The 27,198-nt window shown below is 46.7% G+C and overlaps 2 protein-coding genes across 4 annotated transcripts in view; one reads left to right on the top strand and one right to left on the bottom strand.

Annotated features, from left to right (window-relative positions):
• Positions 1-10,086, bottom strand: part of ZNF488 (zinc finger protein 488) — a 27,673-nt gene extending 17,587 nt beyond the window's left edge. Inside the window, exon 1 of one of the 3 annotated variants that reach the window (XM_030030720.2) lies at positions 9,125-10,086. In XM_030030720.2, coding sequence (XP_029886580.1) covers positions 9,125-9,336 — 212 coding nt within the window. In that variant the 5' untranslated portion in view covers positions 9,337-10,086. The other 2 variants (XM_030030722.2, XM_030030721.2) reach the window with 2 other exon arrangements.
• Positions 10,087-13,048: 2,962 nt separating this feature from the next.
• The window catches only part of ANTXRL (ANTXR like), a 63,531-nt gene continuing 49,381 nt past the window's right edge, over positions 13,049-27,198 (top strand). Inside the window, exons 1-3 of the mRNA XM_030030880.2 lie at positions 13,049-13,838; positions 25,965-26,036; positions 26,170-26,241. Coding sequence (XP_029886740.1) covers positions 13,678-13,838; positions 25,965-26,036; positions 26,170-26,241 — 305 coding nt within the window. The 5' untranslated portion in view covers positions 13,049-13,677. The remainder of the gene's footprint in view (positions 13,839-25,964; positions 26,037-26,169; positions 26,242-27,198) is intronic.

A 27,198-nucleotide genomic window follows, 5' to 3' on the forward strand; every position in this document is an offset into this window, starting at 1 on the left:
GGGGGAGTCTCTGGTAGCTCCAGCCCTTATCTTGGATAACTGAAATACTGAGCTCCTCAAAAGTAAAGACTGAGTCTTGAAACATGACTTGAGAGAGAAATTGAATTTATTTACTTTCTGAACACTCTGGTGGAGCAAAGGAAACACAACAGATGAGCTGAAGGGAGATAAAAGGACCATGGACAACAGGAGTAAGAGGAGAAGGGGAGCTAAGTATCTACAAAAGCTTTACAGGCATCGCTGCAATATTATGGCTGGATTGTGCAACTCAGCAGCTGCAGCATAAAACAGGGTACACACACACGCAGACAACGTAGGCAATGTATTTCTGCATTACAGACTTTTTAAAATGGCTTTTTAATGGTTGTTGCTGTTAAAGAAACTTATCAGGCTGCATGGCACTTTTTCAGAAAGTTTACTAACAGAGACTTTCCCTTCGTCCCATGAATTTGAGGCTGGTAGTGTCTGGAAAATGCACACAGAGGTGCCTTTTCAGCAAAGCTCAGGAAAGTTTAGCAGTATCCCAGGCCTAAATCCGCCCACTGCTCTTCCCCTAGTAAGTCCAGTAAAATATTCATTGACACTTTACAGGAGTAAATCTCAACAGGGTATGGACATGAGATTGCCTGGGGCTCTAATCAGCTCTGCTTTTTTCAGTCTTGCCACCACTCATTGCAAACCCAGAGATGGCCAAGGAATGACTGTGTGCAAGGTCAGGTTAAACTGCTGCCAGAAGGGCATCTGCTGGATTCTCCAAGGGGGTCAGCAGGTGTGTGACTACACTATGGCAGCATGCAGTGCAGAAGGCTTGCTGCATAATAGTCAATGCAACCTCATAGCTTGAAAGCACCAGCAGATAGCTTAGCATTGCTGGAATATAGCAGCACTGCCCACAGCACTTAAAACACATGACAGAAATGAGCTAGAACAAAGCAAGATCACATGTAAGTAGGCCAGAATATAAATCTGAAATACCTCTCAATTTCAATGGAAGTTTGATTTGGATTGAGACTGACGTCTACATGTTTTTCATTTGGTTATAATCCAAAGCCAAAACTTCAGCCACAACCAAGAATGCTTTTTTTTTTTTGCAAAACTTTCCTCAGTTTTCAGGAACCTCAGCCTTGAACCTGAATGAAAATTCTACACCAACCCATGAACCCAGTACTTGAGCTCTTGTTTAATTCTAAATCCAGTCTCAATGGAAATCCCACATCTTTGCCAACAGTCTTCATAGTCTAAGGAAAGTCATACTTCTTAAGAATCTACAAATGGAGTCATAACGAGAAATGGAGAAGGTATACTAGAGTGCCTGGCATTTTTCTTTGACAGGCTGAAGTAGGTGAATTGCTCACATTCTTCATAGTGAGCGAAGGACAGAGAAAATGATAATAACAGAGAATTCTCCACGACTTCAACTAACCAATTACCCTTGTCTTATGCTATTGATTTCCACATTTTGGCTACCTCCTTTAAGAAGTGATAATTCTGCTGTGCTCTCATTTCTTAAAGATTCACTAGTTGTACATCTGACTACTTCACTCTTTTTCTACTACATACCAAAGTTTACAGAACTCTGTCATAAGCCTCTTTGTGAAGGTCATATCTTCAGCTCTGTATCATGCAGGCAATGATGTGCTTGCCTCAAACTGCCAATGCTGGGAGTGCCATTGCCTCCCAGAGACATGATCCCCCTCATGCAACATAATCCTGCTGGTTTCGCTCATGTTCTGCATAAGCAGTTCCTACCCCTCTGGGCTCACCCACACACATGTCTCTGAAAGGGTGAAATAAAATGAATATTTATAGTGTTTTAGTAGCACATTAGAGTCAGATCACCTGTTAGACGATGGGTACTCTCCATATTCTATCTGTCACACATGCAAATTCTTCATATGGATGAGTTTAGGGACTTGCTGTTTAATGGACTCTTCATCCCCCAGAGAGTATCTGATACACATATACCATGTCCCTGAGTGATGGATTTTGCATCTTGATTTCTGAGAAGTGTGACAGATCTGTCAAACAACAAGTACCTATGGGCAGGCAACTCCCTATGGATTATGCAACTGCGGATGTTCTATCGAAAAGCACATGAAATAGATGGTGCTCACAGCAACTGCTCCCAGCTTGCTTGCTTCCAGAAGCAGCACACAAATTGCTAGTCATCTTTTGGTTTCCTGAATGCTCTTCCAAGCTGGAACCCTGCAGATAGCCTTCTCCTCCTCTCTCACCACTTCCTAGCACTTGCATATCATCCTATTAACCAACTAGGGTTACAACTTCTGCCTTCCTGAAAAATTTTTATGTAGCTCCCTCACCTCATGCGAAAAATAGGTTTCTAGAGAGTGGAAGTGAGAGAAGGGCATAGGGACAATTCTGAGCTAATTTTCAGATCCCTGATTTTCTACTCTATGGCCTTCAGATGTCACTGCAAGCTCTCCTAAGAAATGCCTGGAAATGCCCAAACGTAGAAAGACCAACTTGAGCAAGGACTCCGCTGCCTCCTATTTTCATAGGACTTGGCCCAATTCTCCTTGCCACAGTGACAATGTTGAACTGTGGCATCACTTGGAGTTTCTTGGTGGTCATAAAAGCACCGATAGCCTTGCTTAATATTATGATCAACTCTGCAAGTGTGAAGGAAACAAATGAATCACCTTTGCAAGAGGGGAACCTTTTCAGCCAGAACTTAATTAGTGATATCGCTTTCAAAGCAATTACCCTAGTTGGAAAAAAAAATACAGCATAGCCTCCCCAACCATTTTTACATCTACTCCAGACTTTCTCCAGAGCAGGGATTAACGTAAACTGTATAGCTCTGCATTTGCCATGTCAATAAAACTGAAAGAAAAAAAAAAGAAATATTAAATACCAGAACTATCATTTCCTTCACCTTTTAACTTACTCCTCTCTACTCAAAAGTGTGATGGCGTTTTCCCTGAAGCACATAACCTGTGACTTCATGCCAATGCACTCCTGTGGCCGCTGCCAAAACTGCCTTTGATTTCAATAGGAGGTCTGTCGGTCTGAGGAATCCATGATCAGACATGCAGTGTCACACACAATAAACTACAGATATTAAAGGAATTGAGCTGATGCAGACAGAGTGCTTCTGTCTGCAGCATTTATTATTCTCTGTGTTATAAGGAACTGAAGATTCTTAACACATGAAGGGAATTCCAAGGGAATCAGAGAAGGAAAAGTGAAAAAATCCACTTCTTGGGTTTTATACATTTGCTTTCCTTCTGTGCAAGGTTTTCTTCTCTTTTTATTCAAGTTGTGAACTGCAAAGGAGAAGAATGAAAACTAAAGCTGAGGGAAACAGGCAGGAAATCAAAGAAAGGAATGGAGAAATCTTGTTTTAGAAGATAAAATAAGTAATTCCAGAACCCACAAAATAAATCCTGAAAGATACTGCAACCTGTTTCCTCCATCTATTAAATTACAAGCTGAGAAGGTCCTTTTAAAGCATGAAAAGTCTGAACAAGTCATTTCTTTCAGCTCACTGCTGCTGCAAGACAGAGCTTCTGTGCTTCAGCCTGGGTGCAGATCTGGGAGCTGTTTCCTTTTGGGCACGAAGTGGTTCCTTCATAGCTTTACTGCTGAAAAGCTCGTGTACATGAAGAAAATTGTACCAGTGTACATGGAGAGAACAGGCAGATATAGCTATGTGCTGCCATTCCCAGCCTGACTGGGATGAACAAAGCTAGCTGTGGGTTTGCTACCCCTCAGAGAGCCATTATATCCCAAGCAGAGTAGCCAAAAGTCTTTGATTACCTTAGAAAGGAAAGAATTGCTGTTGATTTTAAGAAAACTAGTCATGTGTCACTTATTTCTAAGTCTCAAGGTTAGCAACCTGTCCATCTTTGAGAAACAGCTCATAGACAATATTCCTTGAATTTCTGAGCTCTGAGTATGCTCTTTCACCCTCCCATTTTTACTGGAGGCAAATTTGGATCCCAGCAATGATTCTGCATAGAAGCAAGGCAGCAGCTGATTCAAAGAGGGCCCTTTCCTGCCAGTGAGCCACTTCCCATCTATGCATTAAGAACTACCCAATTAGCACTTATAAAATAATGGAGATAATGATAATAAAACCTGTGGAGACTGGAATTTTTTTGCTGTCCAGGGCTACAACTGGGGCATACTGTGGGTACCTCTCTTCTCAGTTCCTCATAGCCCTTGATGTACTGCTGCTCTGAACATATCCCCTGTACTCCTGGGATGACTCAGTCCCTGCAGATTGCCTGAGCTAGGCATCTAGGAAGAAGCAGAAGGAAACACAACTATGCACCAAGAAGGAATTTGCTGACTGCAGAGATGAACTGAATCTAAAGAGAGTGGAATAAAATTGGGACTGAACTAGCTTGATGCATGAAAATGCTTTTCCCTTGGCATTCCAGGCATCCCCAGCTTTCTTTCCTCATACCTTCCTGTACAGCAGCTGCACAACTCTCACCTGACAAGCCCCCAAAATAGTGGGTAGAAACAGGGAAACTCACTGCCTAGCATCCCCTGAAAGGATCGTAAGGCAGCTCAGAGTGAAGAGCCTGATGTCTACTTTGAGCTTCCAGAAACTGGCCCCTTCTGGAATGTGAGTTCAGTTTGGAGGTTTTATTGTGAATCAGAGACCTCCAAGCTTATGGGGTGCTCACAATTTTGTTGTTGTATCATCATGATATCTGCAGGGAGCAGTTCTCCAATTCTTACTATTTTAAGGCTCTATGGTCTTCAGACTGTCTTCCATCACCTGAAATCCCCAGTACATGCAATGTAAGCTGACAGCTCTTGATGAACCATCATTATATCTTGGCTGGATACCCAGCCTAGTGAATCATGAAGCTGCCAAATCTTTTTATTATGAACAATCTCTCAAACTTCAGTGGGAATAATGAAGAAGACAGAACTAAAATCCCTGCTTGGAAATGAGTAAATACATTTGCTTTAAGCAAGTCTTGTGACATACAGGAGCCATTTGGAAGTGCAGATTAAAAGAAAAGCTTCCAAGTTTCTTCTTATTTTCTCTGAGGATAGGGAAAGTTGAAGTGGGCTCTCTCCTGATGCATGGTAGGTGCCCCACAGACATGTAGAGCTGCCTCTCCAAAGTAGATGCAGATTGAATCACTTCTCCAAAACCACCAGAAGGATGCAATTTCCACTCTTTACCTAAAGCACAGGAACAAAATGCCTGAGAATGAGCATCAGATCTAGCCTGATGAGAAAATAACTGAGATTTGAACAAGTGCCAGTAGGGTCATGTACCCTAGCACCACTGACTTTCAAATGGCGGCTCAGCACCAAACTTCCCTATGTTCTTAGGAAATTTACACACTGAACCCCTATTTCTATTGCCACCATCTTGCGTGGCCGGAAACAGGGTAGGCAGGTGAGGAATGGACTATCCCACATAGCAGGAAAGTCTGATTAATACTGATCTGCTGGGATATGTGATGCAACAGTATCTGCATAGCTCCCCGTGAAACCTTCTTTGCTTTAGCAGACCTTGTAGTAAACTGGAGGTTTTCAGTCTGGTGGAACATGAGTGACAGAGTCACTGAGGTCTCTGTTCCACACCTCCCAGTGCTTGAATACAAGAAATGCAGCGCAAGCACTGGGGGGGTTCTTGATGTTTCAAGCTGGACAATGAGCAACAGTCATTCCATGCTGCCCTAATTAGAAAGGATGAAATAGGTTTATTTTCTGCTAGCCCAGTGGTTCAGACAAACTGGGTCTAGGAGTTTGGCTCCACAATGCATAAAATGTCAATACTCCTTTCCAGTTGGGTTGGCCCCAGAGGCAGAATTTGTGCTTCTGTCTGGCACTGCATCTGATCCAATGGACCCTGGTGGATGGTACTGGCTTGTACAAGTCATTCATAAGTCAGACAATCCACCTGCAGATAAAGAGGAGTTGACTACAGCTCTGTAGTCTGCTGGCTTTGAAAGACTTAATTTTCATGTGCAGGGCACAGTACTGAAGGGCTGATTCTTCACTGGACTAGAGCTGTTCTGTCTAATGGAAGCATGACCTTTATTCTCCCCTTTGCTCTTGTGGTTTCAAGGCCTAAAACCTAAAAAACAGGGTTCCTGTAGGATAAAGGGAGCATGTTTTAACTCTTCAGCCAGGATTAAGGATTACCAGACTGTAAATGTTATCCATTAACATAATTTCAGCTGCACAGTACATGCAGTACACTGTATGGATGTATTTCAGTTCAGAGCACACAGTGTTTCATATTCCAGACCTGAACTGTGCTAGTGGTCACCTCAGAGACTTGGTCTGGTTTCTGCTCCTGCTGCTCTGACATTGTTCACCATTCAGCAAGAGACATAATGCCCCAAAATGTCACAGGAGTTTCAAATTTTACAGGGGACAACCAGGAAGGGAGAGAAAGCAGTCGTGCCTCTACTTTTCTCACACATAAAAAAGCGTACAACAAACGCGCATTTTAAAGCAACAAAGTTATTCCATGGGAGGGGGAACAGAGAAGGCAACTACTCATCTATCAACATAGTGCGAGGAAGTCACTTGTCACACAAATGTGTGTATCCACTTTCAGCAAAATCATTGTTTGATTCACATAAATAGCAGCCCTGACCATGGCAATTTGTGCTAACGCATTTGTTCTCACACAGATTTGTGCATATGCTCCTTCACCTAGACAAAACCACCACTCCCTAAGTGTAGCCACAGAAAATGGAGAAACAACCAACCCAATCCAAACACAACCAGACTGAACCAAACACAGACAGACTGAGCCAAAATGTGTAACTTGTGAAAACAGTCACAAATCATTTTTCTTCTCTGTTCATACAGTTCACATTCATGTCTCCTTTTCACAAATTAAAAGAAATTATGTTATCTGATTGATGTTCAAGACATATAAGGTAATATATAAGCTACTTTCTTGTTTAACAGTCCTGCTGTTTATTTCTGGTAGCTCTCGATTTAAAAAAAATGTTGTATCTGTTCAAATGTTTCTTTCTGATAGGAAACTAATATACTGGTGTGTAAGCATATATATATGTACACATATATATACACACACATACATGCATTCACAACTATACATATAGCTATATAATCTTTTGCGATTTTGCATGTTCATCATCTGTATTTGAAGAGAAATATTTTCAAACTGAGAGCAGTCACTTTCACATGGTTAATACTAGAGATTTCTTCAACAGTACTAAGTAACAATAACTTACATTAATCTTATTTACATTAATGCTAAACTTACTACATAATGTCAACGCCAATAACAGCAAGTAACTGAGCTGAAGAACACTATGTAATGTGAAATTGTGGGGAACAACATAAACAACTTATTTTACACTACAATGAAGCAAAGAAACCTTTTAATGGAAAGTGAATTTTGCAAATTAACATAGGTCTGACCTAAAATTATTTGTTTCCCAACAAAATACTTTGTTCTTTGACCTGGTGCTTATTAATAGCATTTGCAAGTAACATACAACTGTGCTGTAGGAAAACTGTATTCACAGATTCACAGCATTACAGACATTGAAATATCCACATATAACATACTAGGATTTAGCCAAGTAATTTCTTCTGTAAACTCTTCTGTACAATCTATAATTCTTTACACAGAATTTATGTTTGTACTTTCTCATCTGGTTATACTATGTTCAGATAATAGAAGCTAAAGTAATATTTTGACTTTGCATTAAAATTTCTATGGTTATAAAGCTATTTTCTTCTATAAGATGATATCCCTATAGAGTTCTATAAGGCAGCTCTACTTTGCTTTGAAATACTGGAAGATGCTTAAATACAGAATAAATTTGCTTTCTCAAAGAGCAGCTTACGCTTTGTTGTAGTTTTACACATTTAAAGGAATAAATCCTGAATTTAATCTCCCAATCTTCCTATTGCCTAAAAAAATCCCTCTCTCTAGTACCAATTATATTTAATAAATGGTAACAATAGCTGTCAAGCACTAAATTTTGCATTTTTAAAAGCCAAAAATAAGGGATAGCTCCCCAGCAATAATGAATTATTAGGTTCAGAATTTCATGCATGCTTTTTATTTAAGAGCAACTATATTAAAATAGAAAACTATTTAAAAACCATGTCTTCCATCAAGTTTTTACTGACATTTCTTCCAACTAGTACCTGCCAGACCACACAATAAAGTCATTAAAATGCTTCAAACATTTCTAGTGGACTGAATTCCTACAGAAACCTTTCCATGGAAGGATTTGCAAATGTAAAGACCAATGTGACATTTTAAAGTGACAACAATAGCAGCTTCTAACTTACTTAAGCAGTAGGAAATTTCTGCTAAGGAACATGGATATCCTTGTATTAGACACAAACAGAGAATAACAATGTGAGCTATTCCAAAGACAGTTCATCGATTTCTTAAAAGCAATTAGACCCTAAGTAAGTACCTAAAGCCGCCGCGATGCTCTGATCACCTGTCGAAGTTGGAAGGCTGAGGAGAGCTGTAACCAAGAAAAAGGGCAACTGATGCTCGACAGGTCTCGGCGAGAGAAGAGGAGCCGAGAGGGAAGAAAAGGGCTACGACCGTCGGGGTTGCCGGGGGGGGGGCCGCCTCCCCCCCCCGCCCCGAGCCGCCTCCGCATCGCCCCCCCGGCAGCCCAGGGACGGCACCCGCCGCCCGGGGGACTCTCCTGGGGGCCCCTCGCCGCCGCGTTGAAGCGGGCGGTGACAAGGTGGGGGTTAAGCACTCGTCACCGAGGGGCAGCCCCGCGCCCTCGCCTGCTCCCCGGCAAAGCCCCCCGGGGCAGCCCGGCCCCGGGCACGGCAGGTCCCGGCGCCGCGGCAGCGCCCGGGCTGGTCGGGGACCCCCCTCGGGCCGCCCCGCCGCCCTCTCGGAGCGCACCGGCCGCCGCCGCGGCCCCTGGCCGCCGCCCTTACCGGCTCCGGGGGCGGGGGGGGGGGCAGCGCAGCGCTCCGCGGCCGCGCAGCCTGGGCGGGAGGGACGGCGCGGCGCTGCCCGCTCCGCCGCGCGCTGCCCGCGCTCTGCCGGCGGCAGGGCGGCCGCCCCGGACCGGACCAGCCCGCCGGCCCCCCTGCCGCCCGCCGGGCCCTCCCCCCGGGCCACCGCGGCCCCCTCTGCCCCGGCCCCGCTCACCTGGGGGTCCCGCTGCTGGCTCTCCGCGGACGGGGGCTCTCCGGCACCGGCGTCCCCGCCGCGCCCCCTTCCCGGCGCGCCTCTCCCAGGATCCCGCTACGGCCGCGTCCCCGCGGAGCCCTCACCCCACCACCGGGGCCGCCCGGCCCCCCAAGAGCTGCGCCGGTGGTTCCCCCCCGCCCCGCCGCCGCACCGCCCCGGCACGGCGGCATCCTCCTCCCCCGCGACGGCTCCCCGCCCAGAGCAGACCCCGGGAAACGCCTACCCCAGCGCCGGCCCCCCGGCCCCCCCGCCGGCCCCGAGTCGTCCCCCTCCCCCGGGACCCGCTGCTACCCCCGCCGGGGGGGGGCGCGGAGCTCTTCCCGAGGCAGAAGGCATCCCGGGAGCGGCTGCGAATGCAGCGCAGGCTGGGAAGTGGGGGGGGGGGGCTCAGAAGGTGGACGGGATTCCCCCTGGTAACGGTACTTTTAAAAGAGGAGCTTCCTTTAAAACTGGGGGGTGGGGGGGGAACCCCCAACCAAGCAAAACCACCTCCAAAGCCTTCTTGCCAGTTGTCCTTTAGAGCATCTGACAACACTTTTTTTTTTTTTAAGGCTGTTCTGGGAGCTGCAGGTATTGACAAGAATGGCTCAAAAGGAAAATTACTGCTTCATAGAAAGTACTCGCAGGATACAAAATTAGGAATTTGTTTGAGGTATGAAACGATTTGTGGCACAGCTGGTATGTAAAATAAAACCATCAAACGTCTTGTCATAATCCAATATTCCCTAAATCTGGACTAGCGACATTGCTTTTGAAAGATGTCGTTCCATATAAATGCCTTTAACGCCTGGTAGAAAATTCTTATGAACATGTTGACAAATGAAATAACCCGGGTTATTTGATTAGTGTCCATGTAATCTGAATATTGGCTTGTATTGGGAGAAGAAACGTCAACACTTTAATGCTTTTGAAAGGACGGATTTTCGCCGCAATTAAAGCGTAATCTTATACCAATAAAGAAAGTGAATCACGCTCTACGTGTTCTGTCCTACTGGGATTAAAGCAGATGAAGTGAATGGTTTGGGTTTTCTTTTAAAATGCAGCTCGGGCAGAACGAACGAAGTCACAGAGCGTAACGGGGGTTTGGCAGCTGACCCACCGCGGTGGGAAGCCCTGCATCCTACCCCCGTCTCAGGGACGGGTTTATGTGCCGGTGGCATCTCTCAACACTTTTTCGGAAACACTTTCTGATGTGGGGTGCAGGGGTCAGGAAACGGAGATGAACAATTCCCACTGCACTTCACAGCGCAAGAGTTCCTATTGTTGCAGCCTTTACGCAAATAGCCACAAAAGATGTAGGAAGGGACCGTTAGACGTTGACGCCTGCCTTACGGAGCTTGAACCGCTGTGGGATAGTGCGCTGAGGTAACCTGTGTCCCCGGGTAAGATCCGCATCTTACGGTCAGCTCAGCTGATGGTTGGTTTGGTTTTCCTTCGAGAAATACCCAAGCAAATGAGTCCGGGCGCCCGGGGCACGGGCAGTCCCGGGGCTGCGACCCCGGCCCGGCCTGCCTCCCCGCCCTTGGACAAAAACACTAACACCCCCCCCCCCCCCCTCCGGTTCCGGACCTGTCAGGCTTGCCCGATGTGTGTGACAGCCACTGGAGGGGCTTGGATCGGAAAACCTGGTTTGGGAGAACAGGAGGCTGTGGCGGCGGGGGGCGGCTCTGCAGAGACACCCGCAAGCCCCCCGCCGTGCCCGACCCTCCTCGCAGGGGCTGGCCGAGGAGGGAAGGGGGGCTAGCAGGGCGCTAGCCCCACGTTCCCCAGTATTGTTGTTGTTGTTGTTGTTCAGCACTAACGGTGGCAGTCGCTAGCCAGCGCTAATCGCGGTGGCATCACTGCTTTTAGCCTTAAAACATGCCCCCCTCGCTGGAACCGCATACGCTTCGGAGAAGGCAGGTCAGGCAGCCTGTTCTCTTCGCAGAGTAAGATGATTTATGGGTGATCAGAGAAGGGCAACGCACACCGTCAGAAAATCGTTATACCCGATTTTTTCTTTGTAGTGCCTTATTCTGCTTTGGAGACTCCCTTGAAGCCTACCGCGTTATTTTACGAAAACAATCCGATATTCAGGAAGCACCGAGGGAATCTGAAGCTATTGGCACTTTCATTCCGTTTTGGAAGGCCGCGGTGGCTGCGGGGGAGGACGGCTGCTTGGGGCAGGGGGTAGGGAGGGCGGCCGCGACGCGGTGCCGGGGCTGCGGCTCCCGGGGCCCGTGCGGGCTGCGGACGCTAGTGGGCACCGGCGAGGCCGAAGCCCGGCGGAGCAGGAGGAAGGGGGATTCCTGCCGCCCGGCAGCCGCTTGCTCATTTTTTGTGAATGTCGCCAAGGAGGATGTGGGTTTCTTGTATTTCTCCGTGATCTAAGTAATCGCTGGGTCTCAACTGGCCAGTGCACAAAAACCTTTAAAGTGGTCAGCTCAAGCAGCGCATTCAACTTCTAGCTGTGCGTAGTTAAAACTGGGCGAGCGGCTGAAAAGCGGTGGACCCTCTAATCTTTGCTTGATAAGTCCCCGACGGCCGCCGCGGTTGGATGTGTCTTAACTCGGTCCAGCCACAGAAACAGGGAACTGAAACCGAGATACTTTCCCCGCCGCGCAAATTTTATTTCAGACTTGCGGGCGGCAACCTACACCGCACAAAACACTCGAAGGGCTGCTGGAGGGGGCACGGGGTCCCACGGGGAAGGAGCTCTGCGCGGCGGGGGCAGGCGCGCTGCGTCCACGCGTGTCCTCCTCGGGCGCCGAGGGAAAGGGCTCGTCGGCTGCGTGGGAGCACCCGCCGCCTCCCGATGGAGCCGCACACCTACCGCGGAGCCGGCAGGGCCCAGGACAGAGCTGCCGTGTGCTGCGGGGAAACGGCCCCCACGCCGCAGCCCGTCCAGGGCTTCCCCGCAGGGCAGCGGGCTGAGCCCCGCCCGGGGGGTCGTACGCCCCTTCGGGTACCAGCTTTGTCGCGGGGAGGAGGTGTCACTTTTTGCTGTTGGCACGTAGAAGCGGCTCCTGGCCGGAGCGTTATCGCTCGGCTTCCCGGGTGAAGAGGCCCCCCGCGAAGCGATGGGTGTTTGGGGGCTACTGCCCGATGGGGCTGCGTGCCAACACCCCACAGGGGATGGATTCCCTCGACCTTGACTCGCGTTCAGAAGCCTCCCCCCAAGAGAGAGAAACGTCTAGTCCCAACTCTGTCATGCAAAGTGACTCTGCTCGCGTCCCTCCCGGTGGCTCTTTTCATTAATTAGGGGCTGCAAAGCGTCGGGGGGAGGGGGAAGCGGCTAGAAGCCACTAATTATTCAAACTTTGGAGACAGCATCCAGATGAGCTGGGTCAGCTCTTCAGGGCAGTGCTTTGTAACCTGTGTGTATCCGGGGGGGAGTGATTATGCTACTGTGCAAAGCCTCCATTAGGAGATTTCGTTTCATCATTACTCATTGCCTGCAGGATGTGTGCAGGCTCCAGTGTGAGTAAACTTAAGGTTTTTTACCACGGAAGAGAAACAATTTGCTGGAGCATGGGAGAGTGGCGAAAACCTGCCCTTACCCCCGCCCCCAGGCAGTAATCTTTTTAATTGCACTGAATTCCTGCAACTAAGTTTTTTCGTAAGTGTCCCCTCGCATCGGCCTCCCCACCCCCCCTTTGTCACAGGTTTTTGCAATGACGCCCATCTCCTACAGCAACTTCTTTCCGCCTCGGCAGCTAACGCCCCTCAGCCCCAGTCACCTCGGGACCCCCACCCGCTCCATGCGGGCGAGAGGCAGGGCAGGACGCGCAGCGATGGCCCGGAGCGCAGCCCGGCTGCCCCTGCCCTCGGCCGGGCTGCCCTCCCGCCAGCGGCGGGCCCCCCCCCCGCCCCTTTCCCGGCTTCCCTACCCCGAGGGCAGCCGGCGCGGAGCCGCCTCCGTGGGGCAGCGCGCAGGGCCGGCGGGGGCGGCTGCGCTCCCTTCCCGGCTGCGGGTGCCAAGCGCCCCGCGGGCAGCCCGGGAGGGAGGGAAGGAAGGAGGGAGGGAGGGATGCCCGCCCGCCCTGTGCCCGCGGGGGTCGGCGGGGCTGGGGCGCAGCGGTCCCTAACCTCGGTCACCCGCTCGCAGCAGCCTTTCCCACCTCGCTATCCCGGAACAGGAAAGTCCCGGTTCAGCTTTCCCCCATAAGATCCTGTCTTCCTCCCCCCGCTCCCCTCCCTCTGCCCCTTCCTGCCTCTGGCCCGTGCGAGAGGAGCCGCTTCTCTCCGTGCGGGACAGGGCTGAGCCGCTCGGGGCAGACGCTGAGGCGGCGGGGCATGGGGACGGGGCTCTGGGGACCATCCGGCCGGGCTCAGCCCCCAGCCCTGAGCCAGCAGTCCGGTGCCCGACGGGCAGGGCTGCCTTGAGCCCGCAGGGTTGAGCTGGGGTCCTGAAGTTAGTGATTTTTTCTTCTTCTTTTTTTTTCTCTGCCCTCGGTGCTTCCGAAAAGCCCGTAAGGTCTGCAGCGAGAGAGAGAGGCTGGGGGAGGAGGAAGAATTAAGGAAGGGAAAAGATGGCGAGTTGCAGGAGCAGCGTGGAGAAAGCAGCATTTTTGTGCTGCTGCTTGCTGGCGATGGGGAGCCTAACGTCCTGCGCCCGGCCGGAGGAGGAGGAAGAGCAAGAAGAGCAGCGCTCCTGTCACGGTGCCTTTGATCTCTACTTCGTCCTGGATAAGTAAGTGACAGCTGCATTTAAAAACGTTTATTCACCCTTCACTGCCTCCTCGCAGCAGCAGGGACGTTGTTTCCCCCGTCTCCCCGGGTGTCTTCCCCCACCTCCCCTGGTGCCAAACATGATGTGTGGGGCAGGCTCCTTATTTTTGCTCCCCAAAACTTGCACGTTTCCCTGGCGGAGCACCGTGCTTTATCCTGGGTTAGTTGCATATGTAAACCCGGGAAATCAGGTCGCCTTCAGGTTGTAGCATGTGGTGTGTGGGCTGTGAGCGTTGGATTTGAGGGGATGTTGGTCAGTGTCCCCAGCACTCCTGGACTTTGGTGTCAAGACTCGGGCTAAGCGCTGAGATGTCACCTGTGGGATGTAGCAGCGCCAGGGTTGTGCGGACCTACCTAAAGTTAAGACTAGACTGCTTGTATGTCGTGGTTGCTTATTTACAGACTCACTGTAAGGTTTTATAAAACTTGTTTCTGCTCAACTTCTTTGGAATTGTCTAAACCTGTGTTTGAGTTACATCTATTAATTAAAATAGGTTAGCAAACACTTTAATACTGTGTTAGCCCAATTTAGGTATGGCCAGAGGGTATGGTTAAGCTCACATTTATAGGCATGTTATAGCAAGCACGAGCAAAGTGAGTGGTAAAATGGTGCACCCACAGGTGTTTTAAAGAAGTCACAAATTTCTGTTTCTCCTGGTGCAGTGCTCTGGCTTGACAGCCAAGGGTTCAACTCAAAGGACTAAATTGTTAGTCTCCCACATATACTCAGTGTGATGGTTGTGTTATCTAATATATCCTGGGTTACATATGTGAGATGGTATTAAGAAAGACTGAAGCCTTTTCTTCATGGTTCTTGCCCACAAGCCAAGTATGAAGTCTGCATTGTGCTGTTTCCCGGTTGGGAGAACTGTTCAGCCCATCAAGCCTTCTGCACAGCCTGCATGACGCAAAAAGCCACCATCACTCAGGAGCCAGTATATTCCCATATTCGAGAAGACGATAAAAAGTATCATTAAGTAGTGAATCTGTTTTTAGAGCAAAAGGATCTGAAAACCAAAGGCATTCTGCCTTTCTAAAAGATGCACTAACACACCATGTGGTCATTGTTTTGTTTTCTTTCACTAAGAGCTTGTTCCTGAAGTAACCTTTGTGTCTAGAAAGAGCTCTGTAGGGGGCTAGTTTTAGTTCTCAAATTCATTCTCACCGGGTTTTCAAGAAGTGACTAGTACTGTTGTTATGCTTGCTTGCCGTATTGAATTCTCTGTAACAATAAATGTTGGTGACTGCAATATGGGTCCTCTCTATGACATGATACGTGTCTTCCACAGTGCAATTTCCTTGTTTACAATGGCATTGCAATCAACACACTGCACTTATATGCGACTTTTCATCTGTAGATCAGAAAGCGCTTTACTGGGGTGGATGCTGTTATCACTCGTGTTGTATTTGGGTAAATCAAGGCAGAGAAGAGAGTGATTTGCTCAGAGTTACTGATACGTTAAGCAATAGGAAGTTGGCTGTGTAAGGAAGTTCTTCTTCAGTGTTGTGGACGTGAAATCATACATTTTCTTTTAGCAGGCTACAGGTCTTGTATCTTGGCTCAGGTGCTATCCACTCAGTACAGTGGTCTACTGGAGACCAGACCTGATTATGGTTGAAGTACAAGTCATGCACTTAGGTTCCGGTGGGAAAATTCTCTTTGGCTTCGGTTGCAAACTGAGTCTTTATAAACTTGAGAGTTATACCAAAGAGTTCCTCTTTGGTAACAAGCTGTGGTGAATGTTACTTGGCCCCTGATTAGAATCCATCCCTGCTCCTACTAAGTCTGTGACAACATGGTGGCAAAGCTGCTTTTGGCCTCAATGAGATTGCATTAGAATCCATATAGGTAATATTAGAGTGCCAGATCTTAGGAGCCATAGGTCCCATGCTGGCTGAGGGTGTATTTAGTCCCAGCTGTATTCTGTGACATCTGGCACAGCACAAGGAGCTTTATGGAGGCAGGGAGGATTGACTGAGTGGATAGACTCTGGATCTTGGGACAGTTCACCAGGAAGGTGCTAGATAGTCCATTAGTGTTGAAAAGGGTCAGGGTATTCCTGGTAGGAAGAACGCAGGAGGCCAGTCAGAAGCAGCTGGTCAAATCTGAAAATGCAGTGGATGCATTTTTTTAGAATTTGATCCATGCTGATACATATTTGGGAAGAATTCTGGCTCTAATTTCTAATGGGAGAATCCCCAGAAAAGCCCAGCCCTATACACCACAGAGTACCCCCACACGGCCTGGGGATTGCCTCCCTTCATTGGTGCCTTGCCAGTCTGGAGTTAGATGCATTCAGTCTTAATTAGCTGTCTAACAATGGGATTGAAGCATTGGCTCTGTGAAAACTCCAGGCTTTAATCCTGTGACCCTGTAGCATGCTCTTTAACTGAATGACAGGCCCTGTCTCTAGAGTCAGCCTGGGTGAACCAAAATGACTCTAAATCTGCTTTGCTTTGCTTCCCCATAGAAAGATGTAATCTCACATCAGTAGGAGGCAAATTGGAAGAAGACAACAAACCTTTCTCCTTATGCATGTAAGCACTGTGTGTTACTGCAATGACTTTATTGGGGCGTGATTTTTTCCTTTTCATTCTGCCAGGCAAAGTCTGTGGGGATTTAATCCTGCAGGCAACAACCATCAGATGGAAAAGATCATCTGCTGGTGAAGTTATTGGTATAATATATATCCTGCCAATTAGAAAAAGAAACTCGCCGATTTCTTACCGTTTTTCTCTGCCTGAAGTTGATTGCAGCCCTTTATGTTAACTCCATGGGATAGGCAAGATCAGAGCAGTGGAACTAAGCCTTGGATGCCCAAGAAGCTGGCATGGTGAAAGGGAAAAGCAGCATGTGTGGAAGGGAGACCTGCCATCACCCTCCTTAGGACTGTCTGACTGCACCAGAGCCACATTAGGACTGCCTTGTCCCTGGGGATGCTTAAATGAGCAAATTTCTTGAAGCTAGGAGAACTGGACATTTGCTGGCTACAGAGGCAGCTGCCTAGAGTCTGCAATCTTTTGCTGTCTGTATGTCATACTTGACAAGTTATGCAGGTTTGAGCTTATTTGGAGCTTTAAAGTATACTGAAGCAGCAGAAATTTTTCTGTTTGCAGCGAAGTCACTCCCTCTGCATAAGGTAAGGCAGTAGTATACAGTGCAGCTGGCATACCCGTCTCTCCTATGGCATGTGGTAAGATCAAGTCACATGTGATATCAAAGATCCCATGTTTACCTTTAAACAAGCATAGCTCTTAAGCCCAACATAATGGATAGCTGAGTAGTTGTCACTTGCTTTGGTTGCTTCATTTGCTTTGGTTATCTAGGTGCATGAAGAACTTGTTTCAGTCCCATCCCCAGCTGCCAAGGACAGGTCCTCGGAGGGGTTTGATTGCTTGATTGTCAGGTCTTGTAGTGACATCCTTGTGCTTGAGTATGTAAATAACTCCCTTTCATCCCTGCCTTGCTGTTAACATCCAGCTGTTGTTTGTAATCATGTTGAAATGCACTTGCACAGCAGAAAGGATGACTGACCTCTAGTGTTTCTAATTATAACAGTGCCTGGTAGCATTGTTATGATTGTTTATTAGTGCAACAAATAGAAACCCTTTTAAAGTAAGGACTTATAACTGCCGTAAATATCTGCTGCTGGCGATGCTTGACATGACCGATCCGAGCTGCAGAGCTGTCTGTATTTTAAAGTTACCAAATATGAAGAAATTTCTTTGATTATTTTTTGACTGTAGGACAGGATAGGAGATGGGGGTGGAGGGGAAGAATGTGAGATAGTCAAAAGTATTTTCTCATTTTTCCTGCTGGGACGTTTGCTAAGAAATTGTTTGGATTTTGAGGAAAACGGAGCTGCACAGCCTTGGGAAAATGTTTTCTTTTTCCACAGCACAGACCATGGCAGTGCAAATGTCTTGAGTAAGGCCCTGGCTGTTTTTCTTTTAGAGCAGTGATTATAACTCTTTTTGGGGGGGAGGCTGGCCTAACTACCCTTTCAGCACTCCTCATCTTCCCCCTGAACTTCTGGGTAGTCCCTCTTCATGGTACTCCCATCTTTTGGTCCCACAACAATACTGTGCTCCCAAGAGCATCCATGTCAACAGCAATTTTGGTAAAGACATCAGTATACAATGTGGCCAGCCTCTCACTTGTAATCCATTTTCCAGCTGCCTCTCTTTAAACTTGGTAAGCCTTGCTCCAGAGGTGAATGTTGCTGGTGGGGAATAGCACAACCTCCAATTAGATGGGAAATTAGCTACTCTGTCCCATCTCCTTCCTGGTTTTGGTTTTTGGGTCTGTGTCCCCTTCCCCAATTTCCCCTTGAAAAGCCAGTTTTGGGCAGGAGGGAGGTGTTGGGAGGGAAACAGGTTGATACTTCCTAATTCACTTCAGGCAAGCCAAAAAAAGCCATCAGAACAAAAGGCATTTCAGGAGCTGCTATTCTGGGCCAGCTTTTATCATTTTAAGGCAACTGTAGTGAATTGCTGATCTCCACATACCTTGTTTTTTCACAATATGCCATATTTAAAGCAAATGCAGAGAGAGTCTGGTAAACACATTTTGTCATGTGTCGTCCCCCTTGGTCCCCTGTGCCGCGCCCCCCCCCCCCGCCCCAGATGATTTCCCTGCCAATGATTTGAATGAATTTAGCACTCATGAATTACAAGTACTAGTGAGAACAAGTATATTTGGCCTTAGGCTCTCCCTGTAGCCCTCTGCCTCTCTTCCCCCGCCCACGTAGTAGCTCAAGAGTGTTAAGATGGAGCTGGACCTGTGGGAACTTCTGCAGCTTCTCTCTCCGTGCTGTCTCAGTCCCATGCCATTCGGTGTGCTGGTTTTATGCAGTGCATGAGGAGGGGAAGAGTGTGGCTGACAACATTGTTGTGGTTGGATATGAGACTGCTGGCAAAGATAGGTGCCTGAACACATGTTCTGTCACCTAACTTAATTGCACTTGAAAATCTTGTGTTGACTCGCTTAAACCACTGCTGAACTCCCTTTTGTGTAAGCAAGAACATCTACCTACTGCAGCCAGACTTCAGTTCATCTCGAGATGTAGGACCTGATGCAGGTCAGCTGCCTATTGAGATTGAGAGGAGTTGCTGTCTGAATAAAAGTATCAGCTTTGTTCCTTAGATGGCATTGATTACTATGCATGTATATTTAAAAATGGTTGTCTGTCTGTCTGTCTTCCTCCTTTGCTGTCTCTCTTCCCTCTTGTAATGTAACCACATCATCTACATGATACCTCTCATACTCTCCAACTGCCCATAAGCAATATTCTTTATTGTTTTCAAAACATAATCTGTTGGTATTTTGCCTTTGCATCTTTTTTTGTTGTGGTTATAACGCAGCCAGTGCTGTGATTTTCTTACAACCAGGTATAATTGCTTGGAATGTTCCAAAGCAAATTTTTATTCAGCTGCAGACATACCTATGTTATTGGGACCAGGTTTTATTTGTTTGTATTTTGTCTGATATTATTCTGCCACATTTGCCTTTTGGCAGAAAAAAATATTCAGGAAAAAGAATTCTCCTTCCTTCTGCCCCAAGAAAAAATTTCTTTATAAAACACAAGGCAAAGCTAATGGGTGGTGGTTATTTGACATAAAATGTGTACAGTTAACAGGGAGAAAAAGCCATGGCAGCTTGTCATTTGCAGTCTATTTATGCATGTAACTAAATCTGATTTATTTGGGGCTTGAGCCAAGGAAGTAAACCGTAAGATTCCCACTGACCTAGGATTTTTGTTTGTGTGCACTGAGTGATTGAGAATTTCATTACTTTTGTCTGAGCTTGCAGGCCAAACACTAGTGTGAATTTTGAGTCTGTATGAGGTGTAGTAGGACTGAACCTTTTCATCTCAAATGCAGGAAAGATGAATTGACACCTGTGAGTTATTCACAGCTCAAGAGCTGTATCTCCCTGCTCCTGGATATCATTTGCACCTTATTAAAAGTGTTGCAATGTGACTGGGATTGAGCATGCTGCTTTGCTCCCTGTGTTGTGCTGAAGAGGACTGGGATGCTGAGCGGGTCTTCCAGCCCTGCCGCTGCTCAGAGCAGCTCTGGAGCTTTACAGGGAGATTTGAAGTCATTAAACGCAGTCTGAGTGTGGCTTCTGAATTGTACTTTGTGCTTTTTTGTTGGCTGGGAATGTAGCAAGAGCTATAGCACCTGGTGGACAGGACTCGTGGATTAGATGGATTACTGTAGGACAAAGGGCAATGTTTTGAGGCATGATTTACAGAAGTCTGTAATGTTGCTGCAGACTTTGTCAGTGGTTTTATAGGAGTAAAGCTATCTATAAAATCAGTGGATTTGGTCATGAAACATTTTGGATTCAAGTACTTTGGGTCCTGTGCTTGGGGTGCTGGCCTAGGACTAAAATCTGCTTTCCAGTCACTTCTCTGCATCTTCCCTTCCCCATTCCAGCCTTTGTCTTGTCCGTTAATGTTACAAGTATTCTGAAGCAAGGACTGTCTCAGAATGGCTGTCTCTGCCAGTGTTTCTAATTGCCTCTGAAGCAGATAATATAAACTAGTCCTTCCTTGCCTGGATGAATCACCCAGTCAAGGTCCCTTCCATGCTTGCAAGAAGCATTGTTTGGGAGAGGACGATCCTTGTCACTTTGAATGCTCTGCTGGCTCGGAGGGGAGCAGAGGGGTGGAAGAACACGCGCGTGCGTGTCTGAAGCCACAACAAACTAGATGCCCCAGGGTTTGCTTTTATTGCGGAGCCCTTATTAGCCATGTGCAAGAATTCTGTTGTCTACAATGTGGTTGTGGCCACAAAGAGCTCTCCAAGTAACAGGAACAAAGTGCCACGTTTCTGAGCAATGGGCCGTATACAGGGCCACCGTTAGCTCGAGGGGATAGAGACTTACAGGGACCTGCAAACTCAATGGGTGTTGAACTCCCCTGACACCATACTCAAACTGAATCCAGCATCAGTAATAACAGATCTGTTTCTTGCTACATGATCTCTGGAATTGCTGCCTTCAGCTAATTTGTAACAGAGGCAAATGTGCATGGGAGTCAGGAATAGGACAAGGAGCAGCTCTGTATCTTCAAGGGGTTTCACTTTCTCACTTTCAGCAGGGAGGAAAGGCTTTGGGTCCCGCTGCCTTCTCTCCGTGTACATGTGATGATAAAAATATTTACTGTTTCGGTAGTGCTGGGGTTTTAACTTTCACTGCTAAGCTGCATGTCTGATGTATATTGCACTAGGTTGATCTGTATAGGCTCCTGACAGTGAGCTGAGCTGTAACTGTGAATCACGTATGCCCTAGGACAGACACCTTACAACTGACCCTCCTGGTTTTTGCCTGCTGAAGTAACTGGGCTGAGAGCAGCAGCCCATATCCCAGGACTGTGCTGCTTGATTTCTCTGGGCTCCAGCTTCCACCGCCTCTGGGAGCCTGTTAGGAAAGAAGAGGTTTCCGGCCCATCTTGCACTTTGTTGTCTTCACAAACAGCAAGTGAAATACCTCAGGCTGGGGTAGGCATGACTCTAACATGCTCGCTGTTTTTATACCGACATAGAGCTCCACTAAGCTGGAAGGAGTCACTCCAAAGTAAGCAGGAGGAGAATCAAGCCTTGCAATCACATCACTTCCTTCCACCCCCAGAAATACTCACTGACCTCCTCTTTTCCCCTCCCATCAAGCGGTAGCAATGTGAAATTCAGGAAAACAGCGGCAGCAGGAGCTGCAGCAGCAGCTGCTCCTCCAAGCTGAGTCCCGATGAGGCCGGGAGCACATTCTTTCCTATGTTGTGGTTTGCTGACTCTCCTCTCTGTCTCGTGTGTAATGGGAACAGAGCTCATGGGGCGGGGAGCACGCTTGCAACAAATGGCTCCTGTGGGTTTTTTCACTTTGCTTGCACCTTATTCTGATCCCAGTTGCATAGGTATGAACCTGGGGAAATTCTGCTATTTCTCTGGACTTGCTCCAGGTTCACTCCAGCAGAACAGGCAGCAGAAACAGGCCTTGAAATACTTTCTGCGATGCTCCGGCTGCCCACAGCAGCTGTTTATTGCTTTGCATTTTCCTTCGCTGTCAGAGTTATGTAATGTCCAAGGGCTGAAGCGTCCCCATCCCGTTTGGCTCTGAAAGGCACACGAACTGCTTGTAAGCTGTGGGTACTATCCACAAAGGTTTTTGGCTTGTGGGGCTTGGGCCGTTTTGATTGATGTGAGGTGTTGAATCAGGTAGCTGATGACTGAGAGCAGGAAATCTCTAAGGTATGAGTCAACAAGATAGGTCTGGCTGTAACATACTCTTTCTTTGCAGACAGCCACAGCGCTGGCTTGGTGGATCCGTTGATACAGACCTCCACAGCAGGGTACATAGGGTTCCTTGGCTGCACCACTTCCCCATGGCTTTTCCTAGTTACTGGTGAGGGTGGGCGAGTGTGTGTCACGTGCCCAGTGCTTTTTCTGCACAGCACTGATCTTTTCCATGCTTCATTTATTCTTTCCTCATTATTCAGAAGTCTTTACAGTTCCTCTTAAATCTTACAGGAGTGTATCATTTGGTGGCCAAACAGGCTACGCAAGGAATCTCTTTGTGGTTATTTACTGATGGCACTTTGGGACAACATGCCAACTCTGTCCAAGGCTCCTATTAGCACAGGTGTGCTGATTAACAGGAGTTTGTTCATAGTTATGGTAAGGTTCTAAGAGAAACAACAAAAGCACCAAAACTGCTGTAAAAATCACGCCGTGTGAATGTCCAAGAATAACCTGTAGCATAGAGCATCACTGAAAGACCCAGTGCTTTCTCTGGGCTTGGTAACTGTGGAGTTAAAAATGAGTATAGCTTTCAAGCATTGGCCATGTCAGAAAGAAGCTTAGAGTATGCTTGGGGCCTCCCACTTGCCATGGGAAACCAAGGCAAAAACCTCCTAGTCTGATCAAGCTGTGAAGGGCAGCAAGTTAGTTTATGCTGCCAGCAAAAGTGATTCTGTGGTGTGAAAGATCCCAAAAGCAGTGAAATGCCTCAGTATTTTTAATAGTGTTGGGCAGTTTCTGTTTGTCAGTGTTGGGAGTAATATTTGACAGCATTTGGCAACTTAGTGTATTGTTTAGCAAGCATTTTAATGTTGTAATTTTTTGTTTAATTTGCCATTAAAACTGCCATTGCTGGTGGTGTGGGGTCAGGTCTCTGGGACAAACAAAGGAAACTATCAGGACAAACCCCAGAAGCTCCAAAACATATATATATGAAACAGCAAATAAAAATACTTTACAAACAGGAATATTTAGAGGCCAGCTTGGGTAGGAGGGAGGGGAAATCAGGTTCTTATATAAGCCAGGCCACCCTCACTGGTGTTCATGAGGGTTTTGACATGACTGGCATTGGTGGCATTTGGGCATCATTTGCAGTGGGAGGTGACACACCTGGGCTTGGAGGCATGTGGTGGGAAAGTGATTAAGTGCTGACCACTTCACTGGTACTCTTTATATGGGATTTTGAAATAGTAATGTTTTCTGGCTAGTACTTCTATCTGGCTTTGACACTTCCCATTTGATAGATTGGGACACTTTGACACTTCCCAGCTGATAAGCAACATGTGGGTGCAGAATTTCTCCTAGGGGAGGAGGAGACCCACTGCCATGCTGAAGCACCCCTGCTCAACAGGGTTGTAGCTCGGTCATGCGGAGTCGGGCACTCTGAGAGCACAGTACGCTTCCCGTGAAGACTAGCCTGTGACAGAGACCTCCCTAACTTTTCGGAGGTGGGCATCTATAGATCTATTACAACCAATTCTTAGTCTCACTGGCTGTACCCTTTCCAAGAAGGGGTGTTTCATTATAGTCAGAGTACATGTAAGTGCATAGTATTAGGGTTATCGTGCATTTTCACTTTAAAAGTCTTAATGTTTTTTCCACCATTAAGTGGCTTATGATTTTCTTGAATTTTCAGTGTCCAGGCTGTTTTACCAAGCTGTTTTTAGCATGAGGGGTAGATAAAAAAAAAAAAAAGAGGGGGGGGGGTGTAATTCTGAGAGTCCTAAGAAGGTACTGGACATTATGATTTGTTGCTGTTATAAAGAAAATTCATTGCTACTTTCTTTTTTGGATTGCATCAGTGCCTCTGCAGCTGGCAGTAGAAATTTGATACCTCATCCAAAATAGGTCAGTCTTTTCCAAGTAAGAACTGTGGCTATTCTATGTAGGGAAGTTACTCCGTTGGAAATTGCAGGAATTGGATTTAAGTGGGATGGCAAGTTCAGAATGAAACTGAAAGAGTCAACTCTGGGGGGGGAAGAATTAAAAATAAATAAATAAATTGGGAGCTGTAAATGCATCTTGCATAGATTCAAGGAAAATCTCTTTGAGTTCATCATGTTTAGAGATTTAGCCTGGGACTTTCAGAATAATCCTGGAGAATTATAGCTGTTGAACTGCCTCAGATCCCTTTTGGAAAAGCAGTCTTTAAACTACATACCTCACATCGGTACGGGTTAGTTTTTAATGATGAGAAAAGGGCTCATTTGCTAATAGTGCCAGCACCTTTCATTGGTGCTGTTCACGAATATATAAACATGTAATTGCATAGCACATATAAATCAGAGACTGCAGAGGATCTAGACCCTTGGGTTGAGCAGTCCCCAGTGCTTTGTTGCCTTCCCTCAGTGCCTGGAAATTTCTTCATTCTTTGATACCCAGTTTGTTCTGTGAATGAATCACCAGTTCTCCAGAAGAGCAGTGTGAAAGCACAGGATTACGTGAGCAAGCATATTCTAGCTTATGTACTTCAGGGGTCTCCTTTTTGTCCTTGTCCCTTTATCTTTGCTCTTCTCCTCCACTCCACCAGCACTGTTGCAGAGCAGGCAGTACCATATTATATTGCACACATGGGCTTCTGTATGCTGATCTGTACCTGACATACAGGGGCAGGAGTGACTGGCATAGGGTCGCTTGGAAAGCCCATAGTAGAGCTGAGAATTGTAATATGGGATCATTTTCTCACCTTTTTATACATTTACACAGAAAAAGTGTCTAACAGCAGTTAGAAGAAACCTACTGCTTTACAGTAGTTAAATTTCAGAAATTTTTTAGTTCTGCGTCTAAGCCTCTGTGATTCTTCTGTATGTACTGCTTTTTATTTTTCTTTCTGCCTAAGACACCTGATACATGAGTTTGCCTAGCAAGGAAAGCAAACAAGCCATTCTTTCTTAAACACCACAGTCCTAGGGAGGGCTTTTAAAACCATTGACTTCTCATGATTCTTAGTCTTTTTAATGGCTTGAAAGTGTATGGCATAGATGCACATGGTAGAAATCACTGTCATTTACTGTGGAGTTGCTGCGTGCAAGGCTCTGTTTGAGGTCTGAGTCCCACTGGACTGTGGGGGTCCCTGAGAATGTAAGACTAAGCAGAAAAAAGCCAGGGAGTGCCAGTAATGCAGTTTTATATATTAGGAATGGCAGCATGAACGTGTAAATTTGTGCATGTAACTAAGTTGCCCAAGTTTTCACAAGAAATCTGTAACGGAGCCAGGGATTGACTGTCCAGAATGCTGGTCCAGCGAATTAGCTACGAGTACTGCTTTTCCCTTCTGAATTACTTCAAAAGCGTTCTCTTTTGAAACAAACAGTAATTCATGCAAACATTCTCCCACGCATTCTAGGAGAATAGAATATCAGTCAAGAATTTCTGTGTGGCTGCAAGGGCAGAGCTGTGCTCTAGGAAAGTAAATAATCTGCTAGCAGATGATTTAGTGAAGTCAAATAAAATTAATTAAACTAGAAGAAAATATTTATATTTTATGTTATAAAAGGAATAAAACCAGATAGAAGTTACTGATCTTGTTTCAAAATTGTATGGTAAACCATTTCAGACCTATTTCTACTTCCCTTTGAGTCAGTGGGTTTTGTCATGATGGTTCCTGTTACAGCTTCCAGCACAACTGCTGTAGAAGCCTCAACAGAATTAGCTGCCTAGACTGTAGACCTCTATGTAATTTGTGTCCCTAACCACCTTTGGAGAAGCCCAAGCTTAAAATTCAGAGTGGAACAAGGAATTTCACTATGAAATAAGATTAGCGTAATCAATTATGTTTTGTATGCAGGTCTGGAAGTGTCAGAAATCATTGGACTGAGATTTACTCTTTTGTGGAAAGCCTAGCTGAGAAGTTCATAAGGTAAAGTTTTCTTAAGATGATATTTTAATTTGCTATATATATAATTTATTTTTTCCTTCACTGGTTCTTAGCAAATGAAAATCTGAAGTAACGTGTGTGTGTGACATGGATCTGGCTTGTTCTTCTGTTTCAGTCCAATGTTGCGGATGTCTTTCATAGTTTTTTCTTCACGAGGCACTACAGTCATGAAACTAACAGAAAACAGGCAAGTACTCCCCACAGCTTTCATCCAGAAATACTATCCCTCCCTCCTCTCAAGCAGCAAGTGGCCCCAAAACCAGAATTCGGAGGTCTGTCTTGGTCCTTGGTGTGGCACCAACTCAGGCACCAAATGAAATCCTTTCCACCATTCCCAACTGGAAGAGGGCTTAGAATGCCTTTGGGTCTCCCATTACCATTTTGTTTTCAGCCTTATGAGAGAAAGGCAGCACTGGGCTGTCTGTTTTTTATCGCAGCATTTCGGGGAGAAACTGCATTTCCAGTCAAGGATTCATGTACATCCTCACTATCCCCAGCTACCCAAATAAGGGCAGGTTTTGTGTAAGAGATCTCAGACCCTGAGCTGACGAGCAAAAGACTGTATGAAAGTCACACAGTGCCCTTCGAAGTGACCAAAGCCCGGCCAGCAGCCAGTCATACCCAGTGCTGGAGCACTACCTCACCAGGCTGTCGCACCCCTCTCCTGGGCTGCCTTCAGACAGCACCTGTGCCAGAGGTGGTTTGCAAAGCCAAGCAACGGGCTTCTTAAGAAAAAGAGGGTCTGAGGCTGGAGCAAAATTCTTGTTGCCACCTTCACAACCAAATCCTCTTTTTTTTAAAAAAAAACCAAAACCCCAAAGCCCCCCCCCCCCCCCAAAAAAACCAAACCCAGAACAAAAACCCCAAATAATTTTGGATTTAATTTGCCTCATGCACAGAAATCACTGTCATGGAGGTGTTTCTAAGTATTTTCTTTCATTTCAGCTTGAAGCCCTTGCTTTTGCTACTGCTTCTGTCTGTGTGAGAGGGCCTCAGTACTACGGTGCACCCTATAAATAAAGGGAGCTCTGGAGAAGTCTTGAAAGAACAGCCCCCTCTCCATTTTGTACTCCAGGGCCTCATCCAAAGCCAGAAACCCTGCAGGGGTCTTGTATTTCTGCTGGCTCCACTGAGTTTTGGCTGA

This window comes from Aquila chrysaetos, chromosome 11, assembly GCF_900496995.4.
Source record: "Aquila chrysaetos chrysaetos chromosome 11, bAquChr1.4, whole genome shotgun sequence".
NCBI classification, from domain to species: Eukaryota; Metazoa; Chordata; class Aves; order Accipitriformes; family Accipitridae; genus Aquila; species Aquila chrysaetos.